Genomic DNA, 24,643 nt, shown 5'->3' with positions numbered 1-24,643 from the left:
TTCCCCTCCCCCACCTCCTTAGACAAGGGGTCAAGTAGCACAGGATGGTCTCAGACTCACTGAATAAACAAAGATGGTCAAAGTCTGAACGTCAGATCCCCTCCCCACCTCCTGGGTGCTGAGACTACATAGGTGCACCACTATCCCACGTTTCCGTGGTACGAGGCTTAGAACCTGCGGGTTTGCTCATGTCAGGAGAGCACTCTCCTAACTGCTATCTTTCTAGATTCTTCTTCTTCTTCTTTTTAAACTTCGTTCCTCTCATGTATTTTTCTCACTTTCTCGTTTGGCTACAGACTCTTATATAGGATAATGGTGAATACAAGTGGTGATCACAGGAACCCACATGGAATTCCTGGCAACAGGGTGAAACTTTGAACCGTTAACGCCAAGAATCTGTCAAAAACTCTATAAATTTAGAGTGGTTCCATTCAAGAGTTTGCTATTTTATTTTTGTTTTGTTTTGAGACAGGGTTTCCCCAGGTAACCCTGACTGTCTTCAGAACTCACTCTGTAGACCAGGTTTGCCTGCCCCTGCCTCCAGAGGGCTGGGTTTAAAAAGGTGTGCATGGCCATCCCAGAGAGAAATTTGATATTTTTTAAAATCACAGATGATTGTTGAATTTAATCAAACCTGTGTGTGTGTGTGTGTGTGTGTGTGTGTGTGTGTGTGTGTGTGTGTGTGTGTATACATCCATGCCAGGGTCAATTTTGGGTCGACTCCACTTAAATTTTTTTCTTAATGCATATTAATATTTTGCCTTCTCGTGTGTCTGAGAACCAGGTTTGGAGGAGGCCAGAAGAGGCATTGGACCTCCTGGCCCTGAGGTTTGTGCACTGACAGGTGGGTGCCTGGAATGACTTAGGTTCTCTTCAAGAACAGGAAGTGCTTTTCTTCCCCATGAACAATTTACATTTATTTGCTGACAACTTTAGTCAAACACACTTCAAATACAGCAGAACTTAGAGACTGTAGAGTGGAGTCTGCTTGCCAATGAATAGGTGGTCCATGACAAGTGACTTGAAACACATCTTTAGGCTGAGGCCCCAGCTCCAGGCAAACAGACTGAATGGCCGACAGGGATGTGGTCCTTCTGGCTTCTCAGGAGCCGAGAATGAGTCTTTGTTCTCTTTCTTGTGTTTTAAGTGCATGAGCGAAGGTGCTGGAAGAAGAGGGGTTCATTGCCACAGTGAGGGCAGGGGTGTGGGGGTGAGGAGCAGCAGGGAGTCTTGGTCAGTGCTTTTAACCACTGGGCCATCTTTCCAGTCCCTTCCCACTGTTTTTTAAGACATGTTTCCTCACAGTCTGGGGCTCCTGATTAGGTGGGGCTGACTGGTCAGTGTGCTCCGGGGATTCACCTGTCGCTCCTCCGTGGTACCAGGATTACAGTGGACGACTCCGCCTGGCTTTTTACAAGGGTGGTGGGTAGGTCCTCATGTGTGTGCGTCAAACATTATACCGAACTTATACCGAACGAGCAATCTTCCCAGGCCTCAAACTCTTTTTATAATTTGCACGAATAAAGACATTTTTCTCTCTTGAAGATATGTGGGCAGTTACATACATGGAACAGTTTTTTCAAAAATGTATGGTAAATTGAACTAAGCCAGCAAGAATTCAAATGAGTTCTTATCTCACTTATTCAAATGAGTGTAGTCAGAAACTACACTGTTCTTTCCTAGTTTGCTAGTTTCTTTTCCAGTTAGCAGTGATGTAGGCCTTTCTTTGTTGTTGTTGTTTATTTATTTTTGTTTTCTTAATGATGTTTGATATTGAGGTATAAATTCTGGAAGAATTTATCTATAATTTCATCTTTTCCTTCAGACAGCATTTCTCTGTGTAACAGTCCTGGCTGTCCTGCAACTTGCTCTGTAGACCAGGCTGGTCCCATACTTACAGAGTATCTTTAAAGCTTTTAAAATAGCACACTCAAATTTTACTAATAAACAAGGACTGTGCAGATTTTCCATTTTTAAAATTGTGTTGCGTTGGAGCCCCAGAGCAGGCGCAGGCGTGCACAAACGCAGAGGCCAGAGCAGGACACAGAGGTGGTCCCCTACTGCTTTCTACTGGGCTGCGCTGAGACAGTTTCTCAGGGAACCAGAAACCTCACTCAGGGTAAGGCTCGCCAGCCAATGAGCTCTCAGGATATTCCTGTCTCTATCCCAGACGCTGGGGCTGGTTACAGGCAAGGGAAACCATGCCTGGGTTTTTATACGGGTATGGGGGATCCAAACTCAGGTCTTCAAGCCCTTATCCAAAAAGCCATCTCCCCAGTTCATTGCTATTGATTTTTGTCGTTTGTTTTTTGTTTGTTTTGTTTTGTTTTTTCGTCCTTAATTTTGTTCTTTTTTTTTTTTTTTTTTTTTTTTTTTTTGGAGCTGGGGACCGAACCCAGGGCTTAATTTTGTTCTTATTCGAATACTTAAACCTGGGTCGCTCATTCTCATATTCTCAACGGTCAATTATCTGGGGTTAGTTTTTCCATTCCAGGTGTTATTTTTTTTAAGATGTTAATTTTACTAGTTTATCCAGTTTCTTGGGCTTTTCAAAACCTAGCTTTATTGTTTTAAAGTTTGTGTTCTATTATGCCAACTTCTACTCTTTTATTTCCCTTTCTACTCTTTTCTTCTACCGTGTTGGGCATCTTGGAGTTCACATAGGCACTCTTCTGGGGAGCTGCCTTCATCCCCAGACCCTTTCTGGAGATGCCCTTCAACTGGTTTTTACCTTTTAAATTTCCTAGTGAATGTAGGTAGGTAGGGCTTTCTGTTTCTCTGTTTCTGACTCAGCTGCAGCCCCAACTTTCCGCCTGACTCACCTTAGCATCTGTTTTAAAACCCTGTTTCTTTCTTCTGTGAGCCATGAACTAGAGGTGTGTTGTGTTCAATTTCTAAGTAGTTTAGGCAACACTGAAGACTCTAGCTATCTTTTGTTACTAACTCTCAGTACATTTCCCCTGAGGTTGGAGAGCATAGTTTGAATTATGGAAATCTGAAATGTCCCGAGGCTTGTTTATGGTCTCTCTTGCCGGTTTCCTCAAGCTTTCAACACAAGCTTCAATGGAATACAGACCTGCCCGGTATGGTCTCAGGGTTTTGTGTTTTCACTGCTTCCTGTCTTCGGAGCTTTGCTACAGCGCTTGGCTCTGTGACTTTGGGTTCACCAAGTTTTCCTCTTGGCTGTCCTCCTTGCCTCATACACTGAGAAACGGTGTTATTTAGATTTATGGGGCTGTGGTAATGTGTTTCATTTAGAGTTTGGTTTACACGACACTGGTGCAGTTGAATGTGCTTTAGAAGCTATAACCTGCGTCTTTCTGTCCTCTCATTTCCCGGGCACCTTTATCTAGAGGGTCTCTTATGAACAGGTCTTTACCCCTCTCTAGTCCAACAAGCTTAGGTTATTGGAGTATTTACAAAACTTGATCAGGTTCAGTCAGTCATTTACGTGTGGTTTTCTCTACCACCCCACTATTTCTGTTCTATTTTCCTTTGCTTTGATCTTGCCTTCTTTTGGATTACCCAAGTAATCCCATCCAAATTAAAGTCTTCAATTTTCTATTACTTGGCAGCAAGAAGAACTTACTTTTCTCCTATTTCAACTTTTGAAATATTACAACACAAGCTTTGATTTTTAATACAAACCATTGCTTTCAATGCTTCCTTAATGATGACAGAACATTTTAATATTTAACCGTGTCTTCAACCTTTGCCATCATGGTTAATGTGGTGGTTTGAACAGGAAGGGACCCCATAAACTTGTGTGTTTGAAGGCTTGGCTCATGGGGGGTGGGACTATTAGGAGGTGTGGCTTTGTTGGAGTAGGTGTGGCCTTAACAGAAGAAGTGTGTCACCATGCACCATAGCTCAAGCTATGCCCAGTGTGGCTCGAAGTCTCTCCCTGCTGCCTGCAGATTAAGACGTAGGACTCTCAACTCCTTCTTTAGCACCATGTCTGCCTGCACGCTATCATGCTTCCCACCACGGCAATAATGGACTAAACCTCTGAACTGTAAGCCAGCCCCAACTAAATGCTTTCCTTTAAGGGAGTTGCTGTGGTCATGGTGCGTTGTCACAGAAATAGAAACCCAAAGTAAGACGGAAGTTGGTACCAGGAACTGGGATATTGATAGGTATATGACAGGCCTGACCATGCTTTTGTTGGAAGGAATGTGGACGTTGGGACTTTGGATTAGAAACGCCGTTGAATGGTTTGGCCCCCATAGACTTGTAGTTCATAACATAATGTAAAATGCATTTAGTCCAACTTCAAAAGTCCTCATAGTCTGTAACAGTCTATAACAATGGTTAAAAGTCCAAAGTTCAAAGACTGAGACTCATGTAATCACTTAAGATCCCTTGTAAAATCAAAATGAAATAGCAGATCATACACTTCCAACACACAGTGGGACATACATACATTACCATCCCAGGAGGACATGCTATACATTACCATCCCAAGAGGACATGAAGAGAGGGAGCATGGTGAGGAGATACTGAACCAAAGCAAGAGGAAAGTAGCTGGGCAAGCTCTAAACTCTGCATCCCCGTGTCAAATACTCTACAGATCTCCAACTCCTTTCGGCTTCTTTGGTGGCAACACGTCTCCCTTGGGCTGGTTCCACCCGTCGCTTTCTCTGGCAGGTGTTTCACAACTCTGGCATCTCTAATATCTTGGGAACCGAGGCAATCCAGGCTTCACTCTGACAGCGTCATACGATGGCTTCTCTAGGCTTCATGCAGAGACACCCTGCCACATGTCTGGCCGTAGGTGCTTTCCTTAGTTACAGAGGGAGACTTCATAACCTTTCTTCTACCCTTGATTCTAAAGCCAGAACCGTGTGGTTGATGGTGCCAAGTTCTGCTGCTTGCTGGGCTGGGACATGGCCCCCTCCTTGAAGTCCATCTTCTTCCAGCTTTCTGTTTTTTATGGTTTCCTTTACTGTCTAAACTTGGCTGTCCTGGAATGAACTCCGTAGACCAGGCTGGCCTTGAATTTAGAGAGAGATCTGCCAGCCTCTACCTTCTGAATGCTGGGATTACAGGCATACCTAGAACGGAACTGTTCTTTAATTCCTTTTCACAAAGCTCCTCTAAGAGTGAGGTCTTGCTCTAAGGTCAGCACTCCCATCATTCCATTTAATATCGGGCTTCTCTTAATCTGCTTATCCCCTTGAACACAGGACTTAGCTCTGGCTAAGGTACACCAGCAGCCTTGAATTCTTCCACTGACAATATCCTTCCGGTTCAGCTCCTGACTAGCTGGGATTATGGGCAAGTGCTGCATTTGGCATCATGCGTGACATCACACATCCTGGTGCCTCTTCCTCCTCAATCTGTACATTTTGTATTTTTATGTGCTCGGCTTGCCTCTTTTCATTATAAATCTTCCTGAGAATGAACTTTAATAACCACAGGACAATCAATACTAGGCTGTTTTGAGATTTCCCTCTGCCACTGGAATTAATCCAAACCTCTTCACTTTAGCCTCAGACAACTTTCAGACAAAAGCAAAAAGCAGCCATGTTCTTCATCAAAACATCACAGGTACAGTCTCTAGGTCACACGCTAAAATTCTCCTCTGAAACTTCTTTACCAGGTCCCCACACTTCAAATTATCCTCAACACCTGTCTTCCATGTTTCTAATAGGATGGCCCATTAAGCCCTACTTAGAACATCAACTGCTTTTCTGATCCAAAGCCCCGAAGTCCACCTTCCTACAAACACAAGCCTGGTCAGGCCCCATCATAATAAGACCCCAGAGTCCCTGATACCAATTTCTGTCTTAGTTTGGTTTTCTCTTGTTGTGAAGAGACACCATGACCATGGCAACTCCAGAGCATTTAACTGGAGCTGGCTTACAGTTTCAAAGGTTTAGTCCACCACTGTCATGGCGGAAAGCATGACTGTGCATGCAGCCATGGTGCTAAAGGAGGAACTGAAAGTTCTGCGTCTTGAGCAGCAGGCAGCATGAAGTGAACTCCTTTGAACTTCTGTGACCTCAGAGCACACCCCCACAGTGACACACTTCCTCCAACAAGGCCACGCCTCCTAATAGTGCCACTCCCTATGGGCCAAGCATTCAAACACAACTCTGTGGGGCCATTCCTATTCAAACCACCACATTTGTCATGTGCTAGAATTCAACATCAAATTCCAGTGTCTATTGCATTTATGTTTTTCTATAGATGTCTTTATTCTTTCCTGCTTTTCTGTATTTCTGCCTAGAGTTATTTTCCTTAAACCATTCGGTTTTAATCTTTTGCTTTCCTTTTTACCCCAAATGGAGTTCTTGCTACACGGCTGGCACCTGGCCTTGACTATTTCCACTGAGCAGAGTGTTTTAGGAGAGCAGCTGGGATCCCAGGCAAGTGCACCTGCATCAGGCATCACTTAGCGTACTTGAAGAGAGTACATTACGGGCTTCCAGGACACGCCTTCTTTCTTCTAACCCACCCAGTTTTACATTCACAATGGGTCACTAATTTCTGTTGAATAATTTATAAATAAACTATAATTTACATTGATTATCCCAAAGATAGTGGCCTACTCAGGGCTTTTCTTTGTCACTTGGATTGCTCTGACCCTTTTTCTTGTGAGCAAACATCCATCTTGGCATCTTGTTCCCTCTACGGTTAAGGCCTATTAGCCTTGCTTCCCAAACTACTCTTTGGGGAGAGAATGGAGGGGTTGGCTTATTAAGTCTGTCATCTGCTGTGTTTTCTGGTTGAGTATAACCTGCTCAACTCACTGTGACTCAGGAAAACTTAGATATTTTGAATTTTGCAATCATTTTTTTATATGTACACATTAAAAGTGAGCTCAGAGTTGGGATGTACTCTAATTTCAGTGTCTAGGAAGTGGAAAGAAAAATCATCTTTAAGTATGACCCTGTAGCTAGCTACCTTTGTTTTAAAAAGATCAAGTTTTAGAAATGAGACAATTTATTAGATACCTGAGTCCACTTTTTGCTAGCTATATAAACTTTATTGAGACATTTGTTGTCAATTTGCTTGTGTGAAAAGGCAGTTAAGCCTGTCTCCAAACTATTAAATAACTACAAAGTGGTTTTTTTTTTTTTAAAGAATGCAATAAGAAATAAGAGAACTTAACAGAGAGAAACTATGATAGCAGGCTCTGGGCCGCAGGCTCTCAACCTGAGTCATGACTCCCTTGGCAAACCTCTATCTCAAAAAAATATTGACAATTCATAAATTTGTAGTTGTGAAGTAGCAATGAAATAATTTTATGGTTGGGGGTCACTACAGCATGAGGAACTGTATTAAAGGGTTACAGTGTTAGGAAAATTGGAAAACACTGCATGCTTACAGCTATTACTAAGACCTGACTGTATAGTAAGGTACAGTCTGTACCTGAGCTCTACAGCTCAGAGCAACACTCACTTACCACTGAGCACTGCCTGGAAAGGAGAAGGTCTCAAGGCTAGTGGCGCTGTTATGGTTGGGACCTGTGAAGGTTTGCTCCTCAGTGTAGCCTTGTTCAGAGGTGACTGGACCATGGAGGCTCTTATCCACTGACAGCTCTATAGCTAAGCAGACTATTAGGAATCGTGACACAGAGGAGGAAGGGCCTGGTAGGAGGTAGTGCATCTCGAGGCATACCACTGAAAGACTGGCCCATTGCTCTCCGTCCTGGATGCCACAAGGCCAGCAGCCGCTCTGCTACATACCCTCTCTGTTGTGCTAGTATGTCCCAGCTCACACGCAACACAATGGAGTCTGTCAACCATGAACCGAAACCCCTGACGCCAAGAGCTCAAACCTTTCCTCTTTCGTCTGTCTCAGGCATTTTGTTACAGTAACAAAAAGCTAACACCTCCCATTCTTTTTCACATGGGAAGACTTAAACTAGGGCTTTCACTGAAAAGCTCTCTGCAATCAAAGGTTGTGAACTGCTTTCTTCCCTTCTGTGTGGGCCTGGAATTCCACTAACATTGCCTGGTGAGGTCAAGCATTCAGGTCAGTTAGTGTGGTCTGGGAGGATCTGGTAGAGATCAGAAGTTTTGTTTTTGACACATGGTTTCTTCTGTGTAGCCCAGGCTGACCCCGCCTCCTGTGAGCTGGGATTAAAGGTGTTCGTTGGCCATGATGCCCATAAAGTTTTGGCATGCTTGGGTTCAGTGTGGTCAAAACCAGGGCAGTCTCCATTGAGGATTTATTTAGCACAGATGAGATGCCTAGGGAGGAGGGATTTCCAAGTATGGAAAGACTAAATTAAGGGCTCCAAAAACTAAATTTTATCCAAAGGGGCATGAGATTTTTGAAAAATGCCTAATTTTTGGTCCGAGATATGGAAAAGGGCAGGCGAAATGATTATAAGGATTAACATGTCTTAACTTAAAAACCTGTACATGAGGCAGCAAAGGCTTCCAAAGTCACTTTGAGAAGACTCCCCCAAGTCAATTCTGAGGAAATGTCTGCTCTAGAATGAAGGATGGTTTCATAATCTGCTCTGTAAAGAAGTAATCCAAGTCTCTACTGATGGAAATGAACAAAAGAAGGACACCATCCTCACAGCAGAAATTCAAAGCCACAAACACACCATTTGGCAATGAAAATAGTGATTCAGGTAAGGACTATCAATGGACTCAATACTCACCACTGGCAAACCAGTGGAGAACAGAGTTTCTAGGAATCTACTGCCAAAGGACCTAGGGTTTTCATTTTTTACCGCATGGGAAGAGTATGGGTGAGGGTCAGAGGATGACTATGGAGTTGCTTCTCTACGTCCACTTTTACTTGGGTCCCAGGGATTGAGCTCAGATTACCAGACGTACACTACAAAAGCATTTACCTACTGAAGTACTTCCTAATGACTAGCCTACAAAGGAATAGCTTCCTGGGTATTAACTTTCACCAAGTGACCAAAGATGATAAATAGGACCAGGACCAATGGATATCACCCCTCTCCTGGAATAACCTAGATAGATAACCATTCCTGTGATGTTTTTGACAACACCTGTGTTCCTGACTCTACCTGTGAGGAAGCATCTTATGAACCCAAACTGAGATAACATACATCAGTCTGTGCCCCTTAAGGGTCAAGGTCATGAGGTCAAATGCCAAAGAACTGTTCCAGAGTGGAAACCAAAGAAACTAAGTGCACCAGCTGGTCTGGGAATGGGCTGTTGGCACGGACAGGAACATTAGTAGGGGGCAACCAATTGTGGATTGTTGTCTTTATGTGGGTGAGGGCTGGCATAGGATGGGGCAGGGCATACGACTGGACAGTAGAAAGGGGGTGGGAACAGAGTTTTGGTAAGGGGAGAGAAAGGAGAACAAAGATGGAGGCAGAGAAGGACCACCCAGATCCCTGTGGCCTTACATGGCCACAGGTACTTAGGAATATTTAAGGGATGGATTTCTATAGGTCAATCTATCTTATCTGGGTGGGTGGTTTATATCACTACCCTCAATTGGTCGTGTTTACTGTGTGACTGTTTTGTGGATTGAGAATTTAACATATAAATCTGATTGCTAAATTGCTAGCATCTGGAGTTTTGATTTTACCGGGTGGTTGGGAGTTGATACTATAACCATTTGGGGGTGGATCCGTGGAATGTGAGCAGAGTTCACAGTACTAGAGATAGGCAGTCTCTGCATCCAACTGGCGAGGTAGTGACCCGCCTTGGGAACTAGATGGAGCAGTCGCTGCTGGGCTCAGAGAGTAGCGGAAGCTTGAGACAGAGATTGGGAGCTTAGTGAGTGAGACGCTTGCCACCGCAACAACCAATATAACTTGATCTATAGAAAGATCTACAATGGAACTGTCACTTGGTAAGTGGGGTACAGAGGCAGCTTTCCGCTACGATATATTCATTGGCTGGGCTGTCTCCATATACTCAAGCTGGAGTTAAAACCACAAACCTTATGGGATAGTAAGGAAATTATGGAGATAGTAAATTATGCACACCCAATAACAATGAGAATATATTTACTGTTCCTGAACCACATGTGCAGAAGTGATCACAAAGTGATCTTATTTTCGCAGTATAAGGGGCATTTGTTATTAAGCACTTTTGATACTTAGTTCTATCACATGGTCACTGAATACACCAACCATCAAAATCAGAGAGCCGTGTGTTCTATATTAACTCTGCTGCTGACACCAGTGGGACAGCAGGCTCACCCACCCACTACAGGTTGCCAGGAAAGTATATGTAGGAACTTTAAGTTTGTATCATACAGAAGGGGCTCAATAAATGCTGGCTGATTTCATTCTAGGTTCTTACAATTACAAATAGGGTGTGTAATAAAAAACCAAGCTTCCATGAAAAGGCTGCTTAATTTCTTCTTACTTCTTAATGGCACAGAGACTCCGACACAACTTGTCACAAAACACTCCATGGTATAGTTAAGGGATGCATGGCCCTAAGCGCTGACCCCTAAGTCAACGGTTAATTACACTGAAGATCACAATGTAGGAGGCAATATTATCAGACAAGCCATGAGAACCTGAAATAATTTAAGAAGTGGATATATACATATATTTATCAAATATAACAAGGTCATACAAAAGCATAATATAATTCACACATACAAAAGGCTGCTGTATTTGTTGTCCCTTTTACATCCTATCTTAGACAAACAATGGTGCAGAGAATGACAGGTTTGCACAACATTCTGAAAACTAGGTTGTTGGTTTTTGTTTTTAACAAAACAGACCTGGTCATCTACACCTTCTCTCAAACTTCTGAAAAGAGGCTTACTGGGGTGTACCCTTTGGATCAACTTAAATAAATCTTCACTCCATCTGAAAGAACTATACATTTTCAGTGGTTGAAAGTCAGGTAGAAAAAGAATATAAAATGACCCATAAGTCAAAACATTTCTTATAAAAGAAAGTTTAAACAAACCCAGGTAGCAAAAAGGGGAAATGTACTGAATTTAAAAACTTCTGAAAATAGCATCTTTCCTGGACCACTGTACAAAATGTGTTCAGAACTGTTGGAAACAGTTTATACAGACAAGACTACGGGATTAAAAAAAACAAAACAAAACTCCCAACCCCTACCAAATGTATTAAATCCATTTAAAGTCAAATAAGAGGTAAGAGAACTACACAGTTCAAGTTTAAGTGCATTTTTGGGGGTACAATTTAACTGCCATATGTAAAAATTGGCAATTAAAATGTAATTAAACACAGACTGGCAAACCCTTTGGCCATTATGTAAATATTAAAAGGTGAATTTCCAATTGAAAAATCAAAGCTGACTTACGATTACAGAAGCACAAATGGTCAAAGACGCCCTGTGAAACTGTGGGGAGACACAGCACATGGACACCCGCCAGGCTCTCGTGGTCAGAAATACTTTATAAATATGCACTTGGTCTCTCTCTCCTCACTAAAGCTGATCTTCCCCAATCACACCTACTGCTAAAAACTACCATACGTCAGTGATGCATTTAAGTGGATCATTTTTTGGGAAAATCAACTCTAAAAAACATGAACCCACCCATTTTCTTTACAACAAGATTATTCCAGTGAGGCATAAAGGGAGCCTTGTCAGAACACTCTCCTAACCCACATGATCAACAAACAACACACCTGACAAACAGCTTTGGCAATCCTATACACAAGGGCCCTGTCCAAACATCCTCTCACAAAATGACACCACAGAACAAAATAAAACAGAAACATCTAAAATTTGACAATCCTACACAAACTGTGGGATTTCATCTTCAAGGTCTTCAAACTGCTGCATTCGTTTTAGTCGAGGTCTCTGGCAGGTTGGAGTCCCCTCAGGCAGGCCGGGCTCCTCAGAGCTCTCTTTAGGTTGACCACTTGTCTGCACAGGACAAGCCAATGTGGCCTCCAAATCTGGGTCTGACTTTGCCACATGACTCTGGGGAGCATGCACCAGGACAGGAGGCACAGCTGCTGAGGGGAATGCTGTTTTCTCCTCAGTGCCCCTGACATTGAAGGTGGGGTTAGGTGGTTTGTAAAACGTTGTCCAGTGCTGGGGCTGCAGTGTTCTGGGTGCTCTGACAGCAGCAACAGGGCAGGAGTCAGAGGAGCTGTGCTCGGACGTGTCTCTTGCAGACCTGGCGGGGTCTGCATGTGCTTTACTAGGCTGGGCAGCACCACTGGAATGGCCCCTGTTGTTCCCCGTGCTCACTGCCAATCCCTTCTCGGCATAGGCACTGGGGATAATCACCGTAGTCTTGGCAGTGAAACTGTTCCGCTCATTCTGTTTGTCCCAGGATTTCTGTACATTTTGCTGGTCAAAGCCATTAACTTTGGAACAAGTAGTATTTGAGTTGTCCTTTCTATGGAGTCCTTCAAAGGCGGCATTCTTGCCAAACTTGTCTGAGTCTGTGTTTCCTGTATTCCGGCTGCTTCTCTCAGTAGGAGACCCGGCAAGCAGCAGCAGTCGATCCACAGGCAGACTTACAGGTCTTAGCCTGGTCCTCGGAGTCGGTCTCTGCACACTATTTGCTACCCTATCAGATCTCAGAAGGAGCAGCTTAGGGCTTTTACAGGTATCTTCCGTCTTGTGGGATGCTGACTCAAGCTCTTGGTCAAAAAGCAAATGTACTTTGTTATCTGAAAAAGGAAGTGGCACATGATAAACACCAGAATCTGAGTAAGACAGACAGACACTGGACTACAGAAGGAATTCTATAAATGTCCCCAACACAGCACTGTCTATGCAGAAGACCTAACTGTTCTTTAAAGATAGATGGAATTTAAAAGTTCATTTAATTTTTGCATACATTTATGCAAAAATCCAATCACAAAACATTTTACGAATGAGTTAAAAACAGAACAAAATACAAAACCTGCTTGTCTAGTAATTTTTTCTAAATGTGCTCCCCATGAACAAGTGTTTTCTAGGTCAAAAAAGTCAACAGCCCTTCCCCTGCTCATACGTAGCCAATGTGTAGCTTGGTCTTCATTGTGGATCATGGACAATGGGCTCAGGGGCTGTCCCAAAAGCTGTGGGTGTGGGCCTGTCTGTGGAATCTGCTCCCCTAACTTGGCGGTCTTCTTGTCTGGCTTTAGTGACAGAAGTGCCTAGCCCTGCTTGATGTGCCAAAGTAGGGAGATAACGGGGTGGGGTGGGGGGGTGTCCCCTCCACTCTCTCAGAGAAGGGGAAAGGGATTGGGGGAGAGACTGAGAGAGGGTCAGGAGGAGTGAGTGATCAGAATATAAATTAAAAAAAAAAAAGTCAACAGGCAGACATTAGTGAGTTGACTCAGAAAAATTACACCACCTTCAGCCAACCAAATGCAGGTGTGCCCTGAATACCAAGAACTTAAGATACCTCACTTGATCTGTTTTTAGCCACATTCAATCTACAGTGAAGGGTGCTCATCACAGCTGCTCTGCTAAGAAACCAGAACGTCTGCTAGGTCAAACCAAGGCTGCAGAACTGAGCTCTAGGGAAAGCACTGTCATTTCCGGGTGCCGGGTGCTCCCACATTTACTTTCCTCTCTCTCCAGCAGTCTGGTCCCATGGCCCTGTGTGTGGCCTGAAGCATCTGCTCCTGGTCCGATCTCTCCCATTCCTGGGTGTGGTGTGTATGGATACAGGTGACCACCAGCGTCACCTGTCAGCCACCATCTCCTCGGACTTCTAACTCACCCTGGACAGCTAACCTGTTTGTTTATTAAATGTCTCTGTGTACATGGGCACAGGCGCCCTCAGAGACCAGAGATACAGGACCCCTTGGGAGCTCTAGTGAAGCTGCAGGCAGCTGTGAGTGGCATTCAGAACTACTCAGGTCAGTTCAGCAAGCACTCTCAACCAATGAGCATCTCTCCAGCTACCACATGACCTTTCTTCCCTGGGCTCCGAAAAATGTTCCTGTCATCTACTTGCCTGGGTTCTTCCCCACATTCCCAGAATACTCCAAGGACCTGGCTCATTGCAGTTGGCCTGCCAGAACTAAAGGACACGTATTCCTTCAGTGCTGCATAGAAGAATCATTAGCATAGAAGACAGTGTGGGATCTGCAGTCAGTTGCCCGGGTCCTAGTCAGTGCTTGACCCTGATGTGCACTGGGTAGGCCTTGCACTGTCCTACCTGCCTTCATCTGTCATATAAGAATACATGGATCTGAGTTGTCGTGTTGGTCTAAATGTTCTAACAAAAAAGGTACCCAGAACTCTCTGGTAAACAATACATACTAAAAAGTATCTACAAATTCTTTATGTTTATTACTATTTCTAATTAGGAACCTAATTTTATGAGGTAGTGAAAAACAAAAAAAGTAGGTTAAATTCGTAAGCCAGAGAGTACTGAATTCAAACCCTATCTGAATAATCTGTGGTAGTAGACTGGGGATTGAACCCAGTGCACTTGCCTTGGCCTTTAACAACAGTTTACTTCTGTACCCAGCTTTTTCACAGTGCTACTCACCAAGGATGGGAGCATCACATTTTCCCAATGCATTTTGTTTGCGTTCTGATTCTTCAAATGATGTAGTTAATTCAAAAGTTTTGCTCTCACAATCCATAGTACGGATATCCTGTTAATGGAAGAGAATTTTCACACTTGTAGAAACAAAGCATATTTCAAAAGAAGGAGTGCAAGACCATTAAATTACTGACACAAACACCACACAGCTCTAACACAATGCTGTACCGGTCACAGCTCTGCTCAGCAGGTAAAGGTGCTGTTCACAAAGCCTCGCAACCCCAGTATGATTCTCAGAGCCCATAAAACAAACCACCAAACAGACAGACAGACAGGCAGACAGGCAGTTGTAGTAGCATGCATCTGTAATCCTAGAGCTTCTCCAGTGAGGCATATACCTTGGAATTTCTCAGAAGCTTCTGGACCAGCTAGCCTAGGTCACTCTGCACAGTAGCAGAAACAAGACAGACCCTGACTCACACGGTGGAGGTGAGAATCAACCCTTCAAAGTCGTCCAATGACTTCTACCCAAGTGCCATGGCAAGCACAAGCCTGTCTTGTCATGTGTGTGCATGCACACACACATACACACATACACAAACAAATTAACGACGACTTACTTCCTTTGAAGAGAAGAATAGTTGTTTCAAAGAATGATCCGAGTCTCTCTCATCTGGTGATAAGAGCGGTTTTGGATGACACCCGTGATCGACTTGAGGTGCAATAGCACCTGTGTTAGCTATGACACCAGCTTGAGGCTGGAGGGACCCATCGAAGATCTTCTGTGCGTAAGTAATGAGGAACTCTACTACTCGTGCCTGACTGGAATATTCAGCAAGGGACGAGATGGTGACAGGAGCCGTTGTAGGCCTTGGCCTAATGAGCGTTGGGCCAAATATCACCCCCAAGTTCTTAGAATTCATCTTGTTCTCTTCTGCATGGTCCACCACCCTGCAGGTCAGAGCACAAAGCCTTATGAGACTTGGCCAGTAAAGTTCTTCAGTGTAGTTTACTATGGGTTGGGAAGAGCATTCATATTTCCATCCAATTTTCCCAGCCAGAGTCCGGCACACAGGAGGCACCTGAGGGACCGTGTTGGCTGCCTGAACACACAACACAGGGTACTAAAGTCTATGAAACTGTCAAGAGTCAAGTTGTGAAGGAGGTCTAAGAAAAATACATACTTAATTAAAATTTTAACCACAAACAAAATTTGATTTAGTCATATTTTTGTATTAGGATAAACACCAAATTGAAGGAATTACTGGCCTTTTTCCCGCAGAAACAAAGAGAGACCCTTAAAGATTACTTCTGTATAGAGTTTTAGGTCTTTATAACGGAAAGGGAATACTACTGTCAGTCTCCTTTAGCCAAGGCTATTGTCAGACCCAGGAGTCCCTGGTCTCTGTCTACACTGCTACTCTCCCACTTTACCTCCAGCTCTTATCACCTTTTGTTTCTATGACAACACCTCCCCTCCAGCCCGCTGTCCTTGTCTTTACCAGGAAGATGTAAGAGGCAAATCTGAACATGTAAAATTCCTGGCTCAAACATCTTCAGTGGGCACAGAAGCAAGACGGTAAACTCCGCTGTCAAGCATGCAAGGTTCTATCGGGCTCCACTGTTCTGCCGTAGCGTGGCCTAAGCACATTACCTTGTTTCCTGACCGTGAACTGCGCTCACCTACCTCTGCCTGCTACCCCCTGCCTGGGATGCTCGCTCCTCTGAGCATTCTCGGGCTACTAATCACGCCTGAGTTCTTTAAGGCCGACGAGGCTGCTTTCACTGACTTACCCCATCTTCCTTCGTATGCTGTGATAACCTATCGGACAAAATAACGCTCTACTGTGTATGCATGCAGGTCTGTGAGCCCTCAGATGACAGACTCCCTGTTCCTCCAGCTACAGCCAGCCTCACAGGACACATCTGAGGATGATGTTGGCCCAACAAACATTTGCCCTCTCTCCTCTAACCTTGTGAGAAATTAAATCCATTTCAAAAGAAAATACATGAATGAACTTAATACTACTATGCTAAAATGGTGAAACTAAAAATACACTAAAATGGTAAAAGCGCTATATTTTATTTAACAAAAAACTCTTACCGCTTCAGATGGACGATGAGGTAATGAAGACTGTTGAAGTTTGATGCTGGCAGCTGTCGCAGCAGGTCCTTGCTCCTCAGAAGGATGCGGTTGATTTCTATGCTCACGTGTGGGTGCTTTTTGTCTTCGGGGCTATCTTTTTTTGCCTCTTGTTCTTCATTTACATGTTGTATCTCTTTTGCAAGGTCTATAAATTCCTTGTACAATCTGAATAAAATAAATGGTTCTGGAAGCTAAAGAGATAAAATTACATTATGAATATTAATCTTTTTTCCCTGCTAATGTTAACGGTTATTGATAGCTACACAATGGTTCACCACAACCTCTTAGGTTAACAAGATTTAAAGCAGGTCTTTAATTATGTATGTTTGGAGCTGGAGAGATGGCTCAGTGGTTAGGGGCACTGGTTGCTTTTTTAGAAGATCCAGGTTCTATTCCCAGTTGGCTGCTCACAACTGTCTGGAACTCCAGTTCCAGAAGATTTGATAAGATTCTGGCCTCCCTGGATACCACCATGGATGTGGTACAGACATACATGCAAGGGACCATCCAGGTACATAAAAAAGTTTAGATGTTTATGTTCGCTATAGACATGACCTATTAAGGTGATCTGAAATCACTGTTATTAATTAAATAATTAAGACAGTAACTCACAGACAATAAAATTCTAAACCTAAATGTTCCACAAGGGATTTTAAATGCTCATCTATGTGCACAGTTACATTCATTATGATCCCGATGTTAGCACCAATGAAAACATACCCACTAATACAGACGGCGTCAGATGAGGCAGAAAGACCAGAGCCCCAGAGCTGGCAGACATTCAAGAGCCCCCTAAGGAGACCCAAGTTCCCAGCAGTGGGAAGAGTGAAGGCTGAGCACCAACTAGAAAGCCTGAGAATGGACAGAGAAAGGACAGGGACTACAGAGCAAAGTTAGGCACTTACTATCTGCTCCTTAACTCCATCGAGAGAATATAAAATAAACACACAGGTGAGTAAGGCCCACCTTGTTCAAGGATTAGACATGAGCAAAATCAAAAAAGACAGGAACAAAGAGAGGAAATTTTCTTCACAGAAAAACAAACAAACAAACAAAAAACCAGGATGACAGCTATATAAACAGACACAGGATCCAGAACGGAACCCTGGAACTCCAGAGACTGACATGTATGTTCAGCACTACCAGCACTAGAACGCCATTTGGGCATGACCCAAGTAGCTTTTGTACCTGACTCACAACATTGTGCTAAATTCTTATCACTTAACCATAAGCTTCTGCCTGAGGCCACTTACTTTACTCCATAGATATAGGTTTTTTGAATTTGCTAACACAAACTCCTGATCCAATACTGAGCACAGAAACAGACAATCTAGGCTGGCCCACTTCCTGACCATATTCCTGTATATCCAGCTTACAGGATAGCTCCACTTGTTGTTGCAAACGTGCACTTTAAATTTCCTCCCACTGACCATCCAAATCTATTCTGAAATCTTAGGGAAGACAAAATCAAACTGATCCAAACACTGCTCTGCTTGGGGAACAGTTCAACACTGGCCTTTCCTTACAGAGCTAAACTACACTTTCAAGCTAAGTTTCTAAAACTAAATATAAACACTTCATGTTAGTTTCTTCTTTATGCCCAGGAAAACTTGTACATGGTTAGGAAAGAACTTCCATATGCAGTGAGGAGGCTGTAACTTGGAAAAACACATGGAGGAGGTCTTTTGTAAGGTCTGTGTTCTCTTCTGTGAAATGAGCGGTGCTTTATTATTATTATTATATGTTTTTAATTGTATGACTAATTTGTACTTTTACCTATACATTAATATTTATGAGACATCAGTATGGTCTATATCAATGAAAATGTCTATGTACAAAGGTTATGAACTGAAAAACAAAGTATGAATCACGTTTTTACTGTATCAAATATAGTGGTGATTGGTTACAAAAATCAAAACTTTACCTGTCGCAGGTATAATTTCAAGACATCACAGATGTCATGTGAACTGAATTCTGAAATGTCTACTAAGTGCATTCCATTTTCCAAAGCTTGGCACAGTTTTTCAGTTTTTATTTTGTTTCCACAAACACGATAAATTCCCTTGAATGGAGAAACAAATTCTGCTTTAGTTCAAAAGGCCCCTGCAGAAGTGTAGACATAACAGATGTGTCTACTTTACTTATTTTCACTATTGCTGAAACAACAGAGCTGGGGCAAACATTTTTTAAAAAAATATAAATTGGAATAAAATCAGCTATCCCAAACTGGCAGAAGAAATTCTCTTCTCATTACACAAACGACACACACATAGGTACCTGGAGACACAAGGCTCTACTTTCAATTTCTGAGGCGCATATTTTTAGCACGAAAGGGATGCCATCTGGTTCCTTTTTTGCAACTTGTATGAATTCTGCTCCAAATATGTGCATTTTCCCCTGAAGTTTTTGATGACCACAAACAATGACTAAATTCTCCAAACACTTTCGGTGACAAACAAGGAGACACTAAAGGAAATGACATTTAAAATCAGTTCATTTTAGATCTAGTCACAACTGAGGAAGCTATGGACAGATTGGTAACATAATACAAAACAAGTTTATAGTGCCTTATTTGTAAGGTCTGAAATGGACCTAACAAGAGAACAAAATACAAAATAATAAAAGATACACTGTGCTATGACTTATTAAAAACATATTTGTAAGGCTGGAAGAGATGGTTTAGCAGTTAAAAGCACTGGCTGCTCCTCCAGAGGACTGGCTTTCGACTCTCAGAACCTACAGGACAACCTTCTCTAACTCCAGTCCAGGGTATCTGACATCCTTCTCTGGCCTCTAAAGGCATAGCAAACAGTTAGTGAAGAGATATGCATGCAGGAAAACCATCAATATACACAAAATAAAAAAATAAAACAAAATATATCAATTTATAAAAGAGCCTAATAAGTAAAATCCTAACAAAAATAAAATGTATTCGTGAAAAAAAAATCCCAATATTTAAATGACACAACACAATCTACCATTTTATATTCTAACCAAAAATACTGTAAGTGCAGAGAAACCAGCCGACCAACAAGTGTGAGGCCGATGCACTTGCAAACAGATCTCACCTCTTCACACTCGACGCCCGGGAACATTACGATGCCTTCACAATCCCTGCACTTTGTGGGGGATCTCAACTTGCGAAACTTGTGAGTGAGAGCTGCCTTCGACATCAAAGTTTTCTTAAATGTTCCGAGGGAATTGGGTCCTTGTAAGGGAAAAAACGTACACGAGAATGGAAAGATGAGAACATTCTTACATATTATAAGCAATCCTTAGACTTTTCAGCCATCTACATATTACAAAAAACTATTGTCTGGGGTTTCTAACATCAAAAACAACATATATATATAAGATATATATATATATCTCCACACTTCAAATGCTATAATGGTCATCACCAAGATGCCAAGACACAGTATCTGCAAGATAAACAAATGTGTGCTTTATTACTATGCTCTGTGAAAAACAGTGTGTTTACAGGTGGCATTACATGCCTAAGAAAACCCAATCACTACTTAAAGAGCTGGTTTCATGAAGCTAGCATGTGAGCAATATGTCCATTAAAGATAGTACCATCATAAAACTACAGATTAACACTAGCTAGTTATATTTTTAATCATAATGGAAGTCAGATACCCTATTAATTTGTGAAATTCTGCCAAAAGAACAGTATACCAAAGAAACAAAAACAAGTTTATATTGGTTTAATTCAAGTCATTAAGGTAAATGATTTTTATGTCTTAAACATCCATAACTTTCCTTGTCCTTGAGAAGTACATTTATCTGCTTTTCTTCCTTGGCTTCCTGCAGTTTCTTCATTATTGTAATTGTTGTTTCGCAGTACTTGGGCTAGAAGCCAGGGCTTCGTGCACAGCAACACAGTTTCACCACTGTGCTTTTCTGCCCATAGTCCCTGTGCTATTAACAATGAGCTTTTCCAGAATTTTTTATGTAATGCCATACTTTTAACAGAAAGTCACTGTATTGGACTTATGAAAGAACACCATACATGACCTGCTGTTCACACTACCAATATATTTTAGATCCAGCAGCTTTACTTCTTATTCTTGTAGACATATTTCTATCATCTCAACAATTCATTATCAATCCATATATATACATAAACGAGCAGATATATTTAAGATACATATAACAAACTAATGATTTAGCATTATGCACTGCCACTATTTCAACTGGTTTAGTGGGTCCTAACTGAGAAGACTATAATACCAGCTTCTGAAGGTGATGGTGGCTCTCGTTCATCTAGATCATCAGCAGAAGACATGGTTCCACTGGATGGAGTTCGTGGAAGTTTCCGATGAAAGTCTCCTAAAATGAAATTGTGGATACCAACCATTACCTGACTTCACACTGAAGAACAATAAAAATAGACAGTGATAACATTCTTGGAGTTACAGAATTTGTATTATTTTATTATCTTTGATTAAAAATTTTCTTCTATTCTCAAAATCTAGGTAACAGGGGACTCAGATATCAATTCCTAGAAACATAAAATTATGTATTCTTATGAGACTTTACTCCTCAGTTCTGACAGTAAGCACTTGAGGTTACAGGCTTTACAAAGACAGGCAGCACCTTCTATGTCTAACGTATGACACAGTAGCTAATGTAAGTGGTGGTGGGTAGTATGGCCTACCATAGCAATTAACTAAACACACACACACCCCCTAAATGATATTTTCATTACTAAGTTATTACACAATACAAACACAGACAGCTATTCACAACATGGCAGAAGGAAATCAAAATTAGTCCTTTGATTTTGCCAGGCCTACTGGGGAAGAACATAAGATTCAAAGCTTGTCTTGGCTATAGAATGAGCTCAGGCTCACCTGTGCAACTTATAGCCAGCCAATCAATCAATCAATCAATCAATACATGCATGCCAGTCAATCAATCAACCAATCAACCAATCAATTAATCAATCAATAAATGTAAAAAAGAAAATGGGCTCGGGGTAGAGCTTAGTGGTCAAATACTTGCCCAACATGCAAAAGGCCCTGAATTCAATCCCAATGCCAGATCAAGAGTAAGGAAATGACTATTTTTATAGCATCCAAAAGAGGGTAAATCCATGAAATATATCACTAAAAACATTTAAAATAGTTATAAAATGATTTGCTCTGGTGGGACAGGTGATTTTTCTGTATGTGTGTGTTGTTTATATATGTATACATACAAAGGGGCTTCTCATGTACTACTCATGTTCTGCTTGCTGGGTTAGCATACACACATTTTATGTATATTCTGTTATGTCTGAGGTGGCTCAAACGGATCATTTCATCTTTCACTGAATTTTCAGTTAGACTTAAATATTTAGTTACCGTACCTGGACTTATAGATTCTGAATCCAGAGATCTAGACTCACTGCTTCCTCCAGTACTCTCAGAGTCACTAAACATCCCGAACTTCCACGATCTTATGAAAGAAGGACCTTTAAAAAGAGAATAATTAAAGACTTGCCTACACCAGCCAGTGACTGCCCCACCTTGAGACCCATTTCCTGTGAGAGCAAGCCTCTGACACTATTCTGATACTCTGCTATGTTGCACACAGAAGCCTAGTGCAACTGTCTCCTGAGAGGTTTCATCCAGCAGCGGATGGAAACAGATGCTGAGACCCATGGCCAAACCTCAGGCAGAGCTTGGGGAGTCTTGTGAAGAGTGGGGATAGAATTGAGCGAGTCAGAGTGGTCAAGGACACCACAAGAAGACCTACAGAGTCAACTAATCTGAGCCCAGAAAGGATCACAGAGTCTGATCCACCAACCAAAAAGCATACAGAGACTGGACCCAGTCACATTTGTGGCAGATGTGCAGCTTGGTCTTCATGTGGGTCCCTAACAACTGAAGCAGGGGCTGTCTCTACTCTGTTCCCTGCCACTGGATCCCCATCCCCTACCTGGACTGCTTGGTTGGGCCTCAGTGGGAGAGGATGTGCCTAGACCTGCTGGGACTAATGTCCCAGGGTGGGGTGGTACCCAAGGAGTGCTCCTCTTCTCTAAGGAGAAGTGGAGGGGATAATGTGGACTTGTAAGAGTGGGACTGGGAGGAGAGGGGTGAGCGGGAACTGTGATCAGGATATAAAGTGAATTAAAAAAATACATTATTAAAAAAATCTGCCTACAGGTAGATTTTATAGGGTAAAATACTAAAATTATGTACAAGGAAATGATTCAAACAGTGACTAATGTATAGACAAGACAGGCATGGTGGTCAGAGCGCAGTGTCTGCTCTGTGTGAATGTACCTGTCATGTCTGCACTGTTGGAACACCTGTCCTCTTCAAGTTTGTGACAGCTGTCAGGGAGGCGTGCAACATCCTCTAAAGAGTCAGCAGGTTCATATCCAGATGTCTGCGGACTGCTGGCTATTTGTTTGTTTACATTCCTGTGAGGTAAAGATAAAGTTCAGCACTAAGTTTTTTTAAATTCTTAATTTAATGAATGCAGAACAAGCTTAATGAATATTAATAACTATTACGCAGTTCAACTTCTTCTAAAGATTTAAATAATAGTTGAAATATGGAAGAGGTATGACAATAGAATATTTATGTCATGATTAAACTTTTCTAATCTAACATTAGTAGAAAATATAGGTTAAGTTTTTGGTATACTCAAAATATGTAGGTCATAATTTGCTATTCCCAAAGGGTTTTTAAAACTCAAAGAGGTGAGGTCTGTGTGAAAATAAAAAGCATCATTCTTTTTTTTTTTTTTTTTTGGTTCTTTTTTTTTTCGGAGCTGGGGACCGAACCCAGGGCCTTGCGCTTCCTAGGTAAGCGCTCTACCACTGAGCTAAATCCCCAGCCCCAAAAAGCATCATTCTTAAGTATGTTGCATCTACATTCCTTAAGTTCACAAAATATGAATAATGAAAAAATTAAAGTTAATTCAGTATAAGAAAAGACACTTCCTTATAAGCATAGACAGGAACTCAGTAAATGTTCTCTCACTTGAAACAATTTCTCCTATGCATCAATTCTTACCCGTCAACCTTTTCTTCTAATTCACTTGAGCTTGTAGCCTTCACGAATTCACTATACTCCTGACCTGGATCATAGAGTTTGGCACTGTCACAGAGGGACTGTAAACTGTTGGCGAGGGAAGCAGCCTGAAGCTGCTGCATATGAAAGAGGTTAACTGTTACCTATAATCACAAAGACAAAAGACAGACATAACTCATGAGATATAAAACACTATGTGAATGTACATGTATGTTAACAAGCACACCAACAAAAGGCCATACATTTGACATACAGAGCACTGATTACCACCATCAGCATGCCAGCTATGTTGACTGGTGGTCCCAGCACACAAACACACAACCCCCATATACACCAGTAACAAGTTAAAAGATGATGAGGATATTATTCTCCCATTATGACCATGCTTGTGTTTCTGGAAGGGTATTTTCAACATGATAGGTTAGGGAAGACCAAAGAGCTGACATTTGAAATATGAGAGAGAGCCAGGACACAGCTCCAGAGAAGGCCAATTCAAACAAAAGGCAGAGGTAGTACAGACATGGACAGAACTGGTGCTCTCAAAGCACACACACAGGCAAAGGGCTAAAGCACACTCAGGGAAGCAGAACTTCTGTTTGACTCAGGTCAAGAAAGGTCACTGGAGGTGAAGTGTAAAAGGAAGCCAGCTAAAGACTAAGCAAAGTATGGCCTCATTTATTCCTTTCTGCCATATTTATGCCACTCCGGATCTGTGTCAGGTATGTGCGAAAGGAAAAGTTTGGAAAAAATGCCACATTTTGATTGTTATCTCAAAATGACTGTTTTTTCTTCATCAGTCATGTCTTATTAGATGATAGGATGAACTCTTCATTAACCAGAGTCCAGGTGGATAACACATTTCTCTAAGGATAAGTCGGTGAGCCTAAGTAGTACTTGTAATATATATATCCAAAGGAACAGTTTGTGTCTCAATCCTTCAATTAACAAATGACAGTCAGCCTTTACTGGTACAGTTTATGTCCATGAGGAGCTAACATAATTTGGGCAGACCAATGCTAAGCTGAACTTGCCTGATCTAAAAGGGTCCCTTATATGGGTGAGCAGCACTAATCAAGTTATT

At 42.1% G+C, this 24,643-nt stretch overlaps 1 protein-coding gene across 7 annotated transcripts in view; it reads right to left on the bottom strand.

Annotated features, from left to right (window-relative positions):
* Positions 1–10,485: 10,485 nt before the first annotated feature.
* Positions 10,486–24,643, bottom strand: part of Arhgap29 (Rho GTPase activating protein 29) — a 72,085-nt gene continuing 57,927 nt past the window's right edge. For 6 of the 7 annotated variants that reach the window (XM_039102436.2, XM_006233240.5, XM_039102437.2 and 3 more), the window contains 11 exons: positions 23,545–23,705; positions 22,807–22,946; positions 21,888–21,992; positions 20,768–20,866; positions 19,603–19,742; positions 18,812–19,000; positions 18,459–18,596; positions 16,493–16,725; positions 15,009–15,339; positions 14,392–14,500; positions 10,486–12,571 (listed from right to left, as the gene is read on the bottom strand). In XM_039102436.2, coding sequence (XP_038958364.1) covers positions 11,682–12,571; positions 14,392–14,500; positions 15,009–15,339; positions 16,493–16,725; positions 18,459–18,596; positions 18,812–19,000; positions 19,603–19,742; positions 20,768–20,866; positions 21,888–21,992; positions 22,807–22,946; positions 23,545–23,705 — 2,535 coding nt within the window. In that variant the 3' untranslated portion in view covers positions 10,486–11,681. 7 annotated transcript variants of the gene reach the window in all.

Source organism: Rattus norvegicus, chromosome 2 (assembly GCF_036323735.1).
Source record: "Rattus norvegicus strain BN/NHsdMcwi chromosome 2, GRCr8, whole genome shotgun sequence".
NCBI classification, from domain to species: Eukaryota; Metazoa; Chordata; class Mammalia; order Rodentia; family Muridae; genus Rattus; species Rattus norvegicus.
This window is presented reverse-complemented; position numbering and strand designations above follow the sequence as displayed.